The sequence below is a fragment of the Fukomys damarensis genome, unplaced genomic scaffold, assembly GCF_012274545.1.
Source record: "Fukomys damarensis isolate Sample0158 unplaced genomic scaffold, DMR_v1.0_HiC HiC_scaffold_20, whole genome shotgun sequence".
Lineage (NCBI taxonomy): Eukaryota > Metazoa > Chordata > Mammalia > Rodentia > Bathyergidae > Fukomys > Fukomys damarensis.
The window spans coordinates 4,287,651-4,297,373 of NW_022900932.1; the positions used below are offsets into that span (position 1 = coordinate 4,287,651).

Below are 9,723 nucleotides of genomic sequence, written 5' to 3' on the forward strand. Positions count from 1 at the left end.
CTCCTCGGCACAGGGTTGCTTTCGGCCACGGTGCTGCTGGGTGGACGGTCCCCGAGCCCTGGCGGCTCAGCTTCCTGCCGCTGCTTCTCCATTGTGTGCGAGGCGGGTGCTCCGGTCCCTCCAGCTCGCATCAGCTGTGAGCGTACTAAAAACTCAGTAACACCCGACAGCCTAACGCGCAGCTCCTGTTAACGGGGAATCTCCGGGCGGTGAGTCCCGGCCTCGCCCTGCTCTCGTGGCCTCTCCCTGGTGGACGCAAGTGGCCCAGCCCGACGCCCGCACAGGGGCGGGAATTGGACCCACGCAGCTGTGCCCAGACCCCACGGCAGAACCTGCCACTCAGGAGAAGCTGGGCCCCGGCCGCCCATCTGCAGGGGAGCTGGGCATGGGGGCCGGGACGCTGCCCACCCTCAGATCTCCTTCCCGGCCCTGCGGGCACCGGCTCTTCCTCGGTGGCCTCTCTGCAGCCGTCCCACCTGCAGCGCTCAGAGCAGAGCCGCCCCTGGCTGAGGGCCGTGGGGACGGGGAGCCAAGGGCTGCACACAATCTCCGTCTCAGGTGCTGCTGCGGAGCCCGGCCTGAGATGGAGGGGAGCAAGGGAGGCACAGGGGGCCGGGTGGGCCATGCTCCATCGTCCAGGTGGACATGTGCGACACCGGTGTGGCAGCCAGGACGGGGAGGACATTCCCTGGGTGACCTGCAGCATCTGCCTGCAGTTCAGTAATGGAAACAGGAAAGAGCAGGGAAGCAGTCTTCCCACTGGGCAGCCGAGCCGGTGTAAAGCGGCACAGCCACTTTGGAAACAAGGCCGGCCCTCAGAGTCCCTCACAGAAGGACCAGAGGGCCCAGCCCTGCGCCTAGGTGGAGAAGGGGAAACGGGGCCCACACAAACAGAAGCGTTGTTCAAGACCGCAGAACGTGGAAGCCACACAGCCTGCCAACCGGATGTCACACGGTAAAGCAGGTGGGGCACAGCCACCCCGCAAAATATTACTCTGCCGTGAAGAGGATGAAGTGTGCAGGTGCACGCGGACAGACCCTGAAAACTTGCACCGCAGGAGCAGCCAGGCACCGAGGGCCACGTGCCGCGTGACTCCTCCTACAGGAAGTGTCCAGGGCAGGGAAATCCATGAGCCAGAGAGCAGATCAGTGGCTGCCCCAGGCTGCAGGGGTCTGGGCTGGCCCACAGGGTGGCAGCTGGCGGGTGGAGACAATGGACACTGACTGTGACGATGGCTGCACAACTGTGCAACTGCGCTGCGGACCGAACTGCACACTTCGGGTGCGCGGTGGTGTCGGTGGATTCTCCCTCACGTGGCCGGGAGCGGGGGGGGGGGGGCAGCCTCCGTTCACCTCTCCGAGCCCTGGCAGCAACCGGACAGCCACGCTTTTGGTTTCTCTTTTATTCACATCTATCCCCAGCGTGTTGTGCTCTGGAGGAACCTGCTGGAGGGGATCAAGCGACACAAATGACTGCAGAAGTGAGGAAGCCGAGGTGTCCAGTTCATCAGCAGCATCGGCGCTGCTGCCCCAGACTGAGGCCGTCGCTGGCTCTTTACCGTGACCTGATTTGTCACCCACTGCTCTTCCTCAGGTCCCAGTCCGCAGGTCGCTCCTCCTGGCCCCTCCTGTAGCCAAGGCAACAGAGTAGCAGTCCATTCACACCTGCTTGGGGCAGGGAGCTGTCCCGGGTGCAGACGCCTGGGCAGAGTGGGCGCCCCCAGATTCGGCCCAGAAACATCCGCTGACGCCAGCACAGAGGGGGAGGATGACAGGCTCGGGAGCCCCCGGGAGGTCCCTTTGAGGGCCCCTGCCTGCTGCTGCCTGCGAAAGGGAGGCCAGGCAGGGGTGCGTCCTGTTTGCACTTGGGCACTGAGCACAGCCAGGCTGAGCCGCACTGTTCAAACAGACTGGGCGGGGCCTGGGCGCAGCCTGGGGGCACCAGGCACAGCCCCCGCCTCTCCCGGCAGCCGGCCCATGGCCCAGCCCTGTCGCCATCGTGCCATGCCCCATGCCAGGCTCTCCAGCTGCTGGGGCAGCCGGGTGCTGCTCCTGCTGCTGATCTACGTCTGCTACCTGCTGCTCGGGGCCACCATCTTCCAGCTGCTGGAGAAGCCGGCAGAGGCCGAATCCAGGGACCAGTTTCAGATGGAGAAGCTGCGCTTCCTGGAGAACTACACGTGCCTGGACCGGTGGGCCCTGGAGCAGTTTGTACAGGTGAGAGGAGGAGCAGGCGGGCAGCCAGGATGGGGTGTGGTGACTTGGGAGCCAGGAGCGCTGGGCAGGTACAGAGCTGGGACTCAGGAGCTGAGGACCTGCAGGAGCAGAGTGTGGGGGGGACCAAGCCTGGTGACACCCAGTCGTGGATCCTGCCCAGGTCTGCAGCTGGGTCACTGCGGGCCTTGAGTAAGTCCCTGAGCCTGTGGACCAGGTGTCCCTTCTGGGAGGTGGCAGCTGCAGGCATCTGGCAGCAGGTTAAAGGTGCTCCGTGCAGTCACAGGTGGCACAGACACGGCTCGGTGTCCACACTGGCACCGCTGTCCACATTTCCTCCCCCACAGCCATACTTCCCCACCCCAGCTCCAGGCTTCGGCCCCTCCTGCCTGTGTGTGGCCCTGGGTGGGGACACAGGTGAAAGTCAGGAGCAGCTATCATGATGGCTTCACTCCCCTGGAGCTGGGCTGCGGGCAGTGGCCCGGGTGACCAACTGCTGTCACTGTGCCCATGGTGGGCTCTCCTGATGCCAGGGCTCCTTCTGCCTCCCTCCCTTGCAGAAACAAGCAGGTGTGGGGAAGGTGTCTGCACTGAGACGGGGGAGGGGGCACGAGTGACAACACCCACTGCAAAGGGACAGAACAAGCTCAGGAGCCCATAACGATGATCGGTGTGAGCTGAACACTTACAATGTGCCCAGGGCAGTGAGGAACAAGACTAGAGCATCAGAGCCTTCACCTGGGCTGAGCATCTTACAGGTGCTGTCACCTGTTCCTGTCACCTTCCCCAGCCTGCAGGTGGGAACTGAGGCACAGGAGGTGGAGAGTTAGTCAGGGCTGCAGGTCTCTAGCAGAGACTGAATCGCATCAGCTGTGGCTGCGGAGGCCTTGCTGGACACCACACCAATTAGCATGCGAGCTGGGGCCAGGAAATGGCCAGCCACAGCGCGACCCTGAGCCGGCAGCTGCACCGGGCTGGTTAGAGAGCAGCTGTCGCCCCCAGCCACATGGCCAGGAACTGCAGACATCTGCGCGGGCCACTTGGAGGAAGGGCAGCGCTAAGTGAGCGGGGAGAAAGCAGCGTCTGCCCAGCACAGAACTAGGGCGCCTGCCCTCTTCCCACCCTCTCCGCTCAGGGAAGAAGGGACCATGCACCTGCAGCCACCCGCCCCACCGGGCCAGAGGAACTCAAGACAGCAAGAGTTCAGTTCTAGTAACTCACTCACCACACATGAACACACACACCACGCAATCCGCAGCGCGTGGCTCCAGGAGCACAACACACCCCACGCAGGTGTGCAAGCACTCGCACAGGATTTCTCCGTAAGCCGCACTGGGCTCACCAATGGGCCGCTAAGGGTGTGGCAGCCCCTCCCGTGCAGGCCCCCCACCTCAGCACACTCGAGGACAGCCCCGGGCTTCCTGTGGTCCCCAGGCCCCAGTAAACTAGGTCGTCAGGACATCCAACCTGAGATGTCACCCAGCCTGAATCTGCTCCTTATCCTGACACCCACGTGCGTGTCATCCCCTAGCGCCCGCCGGGCCTCCCCCGACCCCTCCTAGATCGCCCACCGAGCCCCTTGGAGCCAATGCCCTTGGGCGAGTGAATCCCTTGGCCACCCTGGGCCGTGGGCTCCCAGCCATGTGGCAGGAGGACGCTGTCTGAAGCCTGGCTGGGTGCACAGCGGTGATCACAGCCGAGAGCCAGCTCAGCTGCTGCTCAGTGACGGTTGCCACCCCACAGGTCATCTTGGAAGCCTGGGTGAAAGGTGTGAACCCCAAAGGCAACTCCACCAACCCCAGCAACTGGGACTTCGGCAGCAGCTTCTTCTTCTCGAGCACGGTCATCACCACCATAGGTGAAAGGCTGCGTCCTAGTCGAGCTCCCGGGAACAGATGCTGGGATGGGATGGGATGGGTGCATCGGGGAACAGGCGGGGGAGACAGGCCAGGCGCAGAAGCAGTGGGCTGCATACCCTTGGGGGTCACCTCTGGGGACCTGCAGAGCCCAGCTGGGGGGAGGGCGTGGCCTCCAGGTCTGCAGCGCGGCCTGGCTGAGTGCTGTACCACAGCACTGCCTCTCGGTGTCCTGGACCCTCGGGGACAGAGATGGGTCTTGCAGATGGGCCTTTGTGAGGGGCTGTCCCCAAAGCTCAGGTGGCATCCCGGGTGCCCAAGGGGACCCAGCACCAGCAGCATCTGCTGCACCCCTCAGCCAGAAAACCCACTCTGTGCCCCTCAGGAAGCCCCCAGACCCTCCATAACCCGGGCCCCCTGCACCAGTGACGTCCACCGCACACACCTTCCTCACACCCCAGGCGGCCTGGTGAGGGGAGGGGTGCAGACCCCCAGGCTTGGGCCTCAGCCTCAGTCCAATAAAGGGGGCTCAGGAGGTGGATAATTAGACTGGGATGGCACAGGGCCCTGCAGGAGGGGAAGGAGACATCAGGAGGGCTTCATGGAGACAGCGTGAGGGGCCTCCAAAGAGAGCAGGATTTCTGTAATAAAGATCACGAGCAGGGGCGGGTGAGTGCTCACAGGGAAAGCGGAGCGTCCCCTCTGGCCCCTTGAGGGTGGACACAAACCTCTGTCAGAGTCTGAGGGGTGGGGGTCTGAACTTTCTTACCCCTCACAGGTTACGGGAACCTGGCGCCCAGCACCGAGGCAGGCCAGGTCTTCTGTGTCTTCTTCGCCATGGTGGGCATCCCGCTCAACGTGGTCTTCCTCAACCACCTGGGCACAGGGCTGCGCGCCCACCTGGCCACCCTGGAGAGGTGGGAGGAGCAGCCCCGATGCTCCCAGGTAGGGCGCTCCGGCCCCTACAGCCCCGATCAGTGGCAGGGGAGAGGTCAGCTTGGGTTGCAGGGTGGAAGGGGAGACAGCCACAGAGAGAAGAGGCAGTAGTGGGCCTGGGCAGGGGCGAAGCTGGGTCTCAGCTTCTGGGAGAAGCTGCAGCTCTGCCACAAAGGTGGCCATCGGAGCTGACTGCCACGGCCCAGGGGCCAGACTTCCGTACCTGAGCAGGCACCCGGTCCAGCCTTCCCGGGAAGCGGGTGCCATGTGCTGGGGGTTCTGCAGCTGAAGGCCTGCTGACCGCGGGCCTGCAGTCCTGGGCTGGGGAAGCTGGACCTGTGTCTCTGTGGTTATCACAGAGCCCCAGCATCCTTTCATATGGTCGGAAAGGGCCCTGGCCCACCCAGCCTGGCCCTGCCCCTGGAGGACAGAGGTGTAGGGGGCACCTGGGACAGTTCAGTGACTTCCTGCCTAGATCTGAGTCGCTGGGAGTCTGTTCCAGCGTGAGCCTCGAGGGGGCTTCAGCTCCCTCCTGCCCCACTGACAACCTCTGCCTGACGCCGTCTCCCTGGCAGGCCGGTCACACAGGTGTGGATGCGGCCCCACCCCAAGGTCCGCAGGGCAGGCACCTAGTCTTCCAGATGGGCTCAGGGCTGCCTCCCTCCCAGCTCCTGCAGGTCCTGGGCCTGGGCCTGACCCTGACCCTGGGGACCCTGGCCTTCCTCATCGCCCCGCCCATGGCCTTCAGCTACGTGGAGGGCTGGCGCCTCAACGAGGGCTTCTACTTCGCCTTCATCACTCTCAGCACCATCGGCTTCGGGGACTACGTTGTGGGTGAGGGGGAGACTGGCACGGATCACGGGTGGGGGACCCGCTGGGATTCGGGGGTGGAGGAGAGCGGCCGAGGAAGTGTCCCTGACAGTGGCTCTCAGTGACCTGCTCAGGAGTCTCTGGTCTGGGCCGTGGCCGTTCTCCAGGGACCTTGCTGGGCCTGGACAACGGAGCCCCTGCAGAACCTGGGGGTGGCTGTGCCCTGACACCTGCTGTCCCTCCTGTGGCAGGCAGGGACCCCAGCAAGCGCTACATCGCGGTGTACCGGAGCCTGGCTGCCCTCTGGATCCTCCTCGGCCTGGCGTGGCTGGCGCTGCTCCTCTCCCTGGGCCCCTTGCTTCTGCGCAGGTGCTTGCGGCTCTGGCTGCTGCTCAGGGGCTACGGCCTCAAGGATGGGCCAGCCCCTGACCCGGAAAGGCTCCCCCGGCCTCAGAAGAGCCCCATCTCTGCATGAGGCCCCCACGGACCCAGCAGTCCCCAGCCTCCCCAGCCCGGCCTCTGCCCTTGGAGTTTCCTGCCCTGCCCTGCCGACTCCCTCTTCTCTGCGGCCCAGCTCCCGGGAGCTCCACAGAGAGAAAGGGGGCGTCCGGGAGGAGGAGGCCCAGGGTCAGGTGGGTGTGGACTGGACGCGCACCCTGGACCCGAGCCCCTGCCCCAGAGGTGACCTGGGAAAGCCCCTGACTGGATCCCTGTGGCCAGAGCTGTGTGTCTTCCACTGCCCCCTGACAGCGCAGACAAAGGGCACCATCTCTGTGTCACTGGAGAGGTGCATAGTCCACTGAGCCCCACCGTGTGCAGGTCTGGGGCTCAGCAGGGAGCGTCCTGCCCTCGCTGAGCCTCTGGCCTCACAGGTGGAGGAGCAGAGAGGCGGCCCCCGCACAGCGCCCAGAAGCCTCCATGGGTGTGATGGGGGGGGGTGACAGCACCTGGGGATGAAGCAGAGGCGGGGCAGCCCCTGGGGAGGCTCGGTGCCCACAGGAAGCTGCCCTGTCCCCGAGCAAGGCTCGGGACCTCCATGGTGTCCCCACTTTGCTGGACATAACCTCCCGTGACCCCCAGGCACCCCTTGACCTCATCAGTTCTTAAAGCCCTTCCATGCACCCTGAGAAGCCAAGGCCAGCAGACACCAGGAGCCCAGGAAATGAGCCCTGGACCCGGCCTCCCAAGGGAACTCATCCTCCAAGCCCGGCCTCCTCCTGCCGGTCTGCAGCATCTCGGCCAGACCGAGGAGAGGTCTGCACAGTGCCGCCCGGACTCCATGCGGTGCCCAGGCTCACCAGGGCTACGAATACCCACCACCAGCAAGCGGCCCCTCATCACCAGCCTCTGCCCAGCCCTGCACCGCCGGTGGCACGGGGGTTGCTCTGGGAAGTCGGCCAGAGAGGGGCTCCCAGCGCACCCGGGACCTGTGGACACCCCGAGAGCCTGGGAAGCTGAAGAGCCCTGGCCCCTACACCCTGGACCTTCCTGGGTTCAGGGAGGAGAAGGGTCTCCGGGGCTTCCCTGGTCGCGGTTCCCTTGCAGCCGGTGGTGAGGCTGGGTCCCTCTCCTCTGAGTGCTGCTCAGTGGCTCCTCCTCTGCTACCCTGAGTTGGGGTGCACACTCCTCTGAGGGGCGGATCCCCACCCACGGCTCAGGCCTCTTTCTGTCCCTGGGGTTGAGTCCCGCGGTGGGCAGGGCGGTCCCCTCCCCAGCACCTTCCCCATGGTGACCCTGGCCATCCTGCGGCCGATGGCAGGCCCGGGGCTGGGGACAGCACCCGCTGCTCCCTGGCTGTGCGCCTGGCACTGGGTCCCATGTGTTCTGTGCTTGAGGGCCATGCCACAGGCTATACCTGTCCTCTTCCAAGACAGCCCGGCGCAAACGTCACTGAGAGGGACCTTGCGCTGAGGTCCAGCAGGACTGAGGGCACACAGGACCCCCAGAACTCAGGAGAGGGTCCCAGAGCGCAGTGGGACTCAGCCAAGGTGCTGGTCCGGGGCAGCAGGGAGGAGGCTGAAGTGGGCACCCGGACTGGAGTTGGGGGGCAAACGCAGGGCTGAGTCCACTTTACCCCAAGTCTTTGGACACCAGGGGCCGAGCACACAGCCTGAGCTGAGGATGCTGGGAAGCACGTGTGAGTGAAGAACAGGTCAGCGAAGCCCCAAACAACTGCAGCTTGGTTCTTGTGCCCCCTGAAGGCGCTCGGAGCGCTCACCCTCTTCACCTAGGGAGAAACACGGCCAGGGTGGGCGGAAGCAGCTACCTCAACAGAATCTGCCTAAAACGTCCCAAGGCAGATGCAGGAGCCGCTTCTGCCCGAGGAAAGAGAAAGAGGTCATAGCTGCAGGTGGTGGGCTGACTTGAAAGCCTGGGAGAAAGTCTAGGGAACCAGGCGCCCTGCTCTCTGTAGCGCTCCCACACACTCGTGAGCATCTACGAGGTCAAGCACATAATTAATGGGTAAGCAATTTTTGGTATACGAATGCAACAGGGTTGGTCTTTAAAAGAATAAATACTAATAAATGTTACAAGGTGGATGAATCTTGCAGTCATGCTAAGTGAAAAGATTCAGTCACAGAAGGTGTTTATTGTATGACTCCACTCCTAGAAATGTCCAAAGAGGCAAATGCAATAGAAAAGCCAATGAGAGGTTTACCAGAGGCAGAAGGGAGGGCAAATTGGGAATGATTGCTTGATGTGCAAAAGGCTTTGATTTGGGGGGAATAAAAATGTTCTTGAGATAGTCATAATGGTTGCATAATTTGTGACTATAAAAAAAATTCTGAATTGTACATTTCAAAAAACAAGACTATCTTATATGAATTGTACATCAACTTTTAAGAGCTGTAAGGCTCAAATACACTGGCACAGCTGAACTTTTGAGGACGCAATGGCCTTCAAGACAAACTCCTCTTCTCATTGGTCAAGGGAAGTCTCATCTGCTCAGCAGCCCTCTCCCATTGGCTGTACCCCTGCCACACTCAGGACAAAGTTTCCCAGGCACTGTAGCAGGGGCAAACGGGAACATATTTTTTTTTGTTTTGTTTTGCAAACCTTCCAGTTAGGGGCGCGGGCCCCACAAACCAACCAGGACACCAGGGGCCAAGCGCACAGCCTGAGCCGAGGACAAAAGGGGTACTTCTCTTCCCATCTCTCCCATTTGGGCACTTCTGCCCCAGGACAGAGCCCTGGCTGTGAGAGAGGTCAGTGGTCGGCACTGGAGGGTCTGGTTTGCAGCTCTCAGCTTGGGTCCTTTCCTGGTAACCGTGGGTCGCAGGTGTCCCTGGCCCAGCAACCCCGAGGTGCTGCCCAGCCTGCACTCGGCTGTCTCCTTGTGGAGGCCCCCAGCGCGCCAGGTCCTGGGAGCCCCTGACTCACGCCCGCACACCCACGGCCACCGCCCCACCCCCAGCATCTCCTAAGGCAGTTGCCCTCTTAAACTGTGGAAAGTTCTGGAAGCCCAGGGTGGGTGGGGCAGGGCTGGAGCAGGGCCTCTGATTGGTTGTGGGGTGGGCGTGGCCGGGCACGCGGCCGCAGTGGGCGTGGCCAAACGGCCGAAGCTGGCTGGCGGTTATTCTCCGGTCATTCTTTCCACTGGGCCTCACAGAGGAGCAGTGTCTGCGGGGCGCGGGGCCGTGGGGCGACCTAGAATCCCTGGCTACCTTGGTGAGGGCACCCAGGACGCCTGTGGAGCAGCGGCCCCGTCCGAGCTCGCAGGACTCTGCTCTCCCTTTGTCTGCTGTCTGCTCTGTCGAGCGGTGTCCACGAGACAAGGTGGGACAAGGACCGCCGGGTCCCCTCCCTGCCTGGGCAGACGCGGAACCGCGGCCCCGACTCATTCCGCCCTTTCTGCCCCGCAGCCGCCGCCCGTGATCACCGTGGTGGTACCGCGCAGGGAGGAGGC

The 9,723-nt window shown here is 63.3% G+C and overlaps 1 protein-coding gene and 1 long non-coding RNA gene across 2 annotated transcripts; one reads left to right on the forward strand and one right to left on the reverse strand.

Annotated features, from left to right (window-relative positions):
- Positions 1–1,552: 1,552 nt before the first annotated feature.
- LOC104849076 lies at positions 1,553–4,916 on the reverse strand. The gene is made up of 5 exons (XR_776642.2): positions 4,840–4,916; positions 4,516–4,711; positions 4,012–4,302; positions 2,077–2,315; positions 1,553–1,628 (listed from the first exon to the last, which is right to left on the reverse strand). It is a non-coding gene; the product is annotated as an uncharacterized LOC104849076 (long non-coding RNA).
- LOC104849077 (potassium channel subfamily K member 16) lies at positions 1,628–6,291 on the forward strand. The gene is made up of 5 exons (XM_010605377.2): positions 1,628–2,217; positions 3,958–4,072; positions 4,849–5,015; positions 5,675–5,840; positions 6,068–6,291. Exons 1-5 carry the CDS (start codon positions 1,978–1,980, stop codon positions 6,289–6,291), a joined length of 912 nt encoding a protein of 303 aa, XP_010603679.2. The 5' UTR covers positions 1,628–1,977.
- Positions 6,292–9,723: the final 3,432 nt, after the last annotated feature.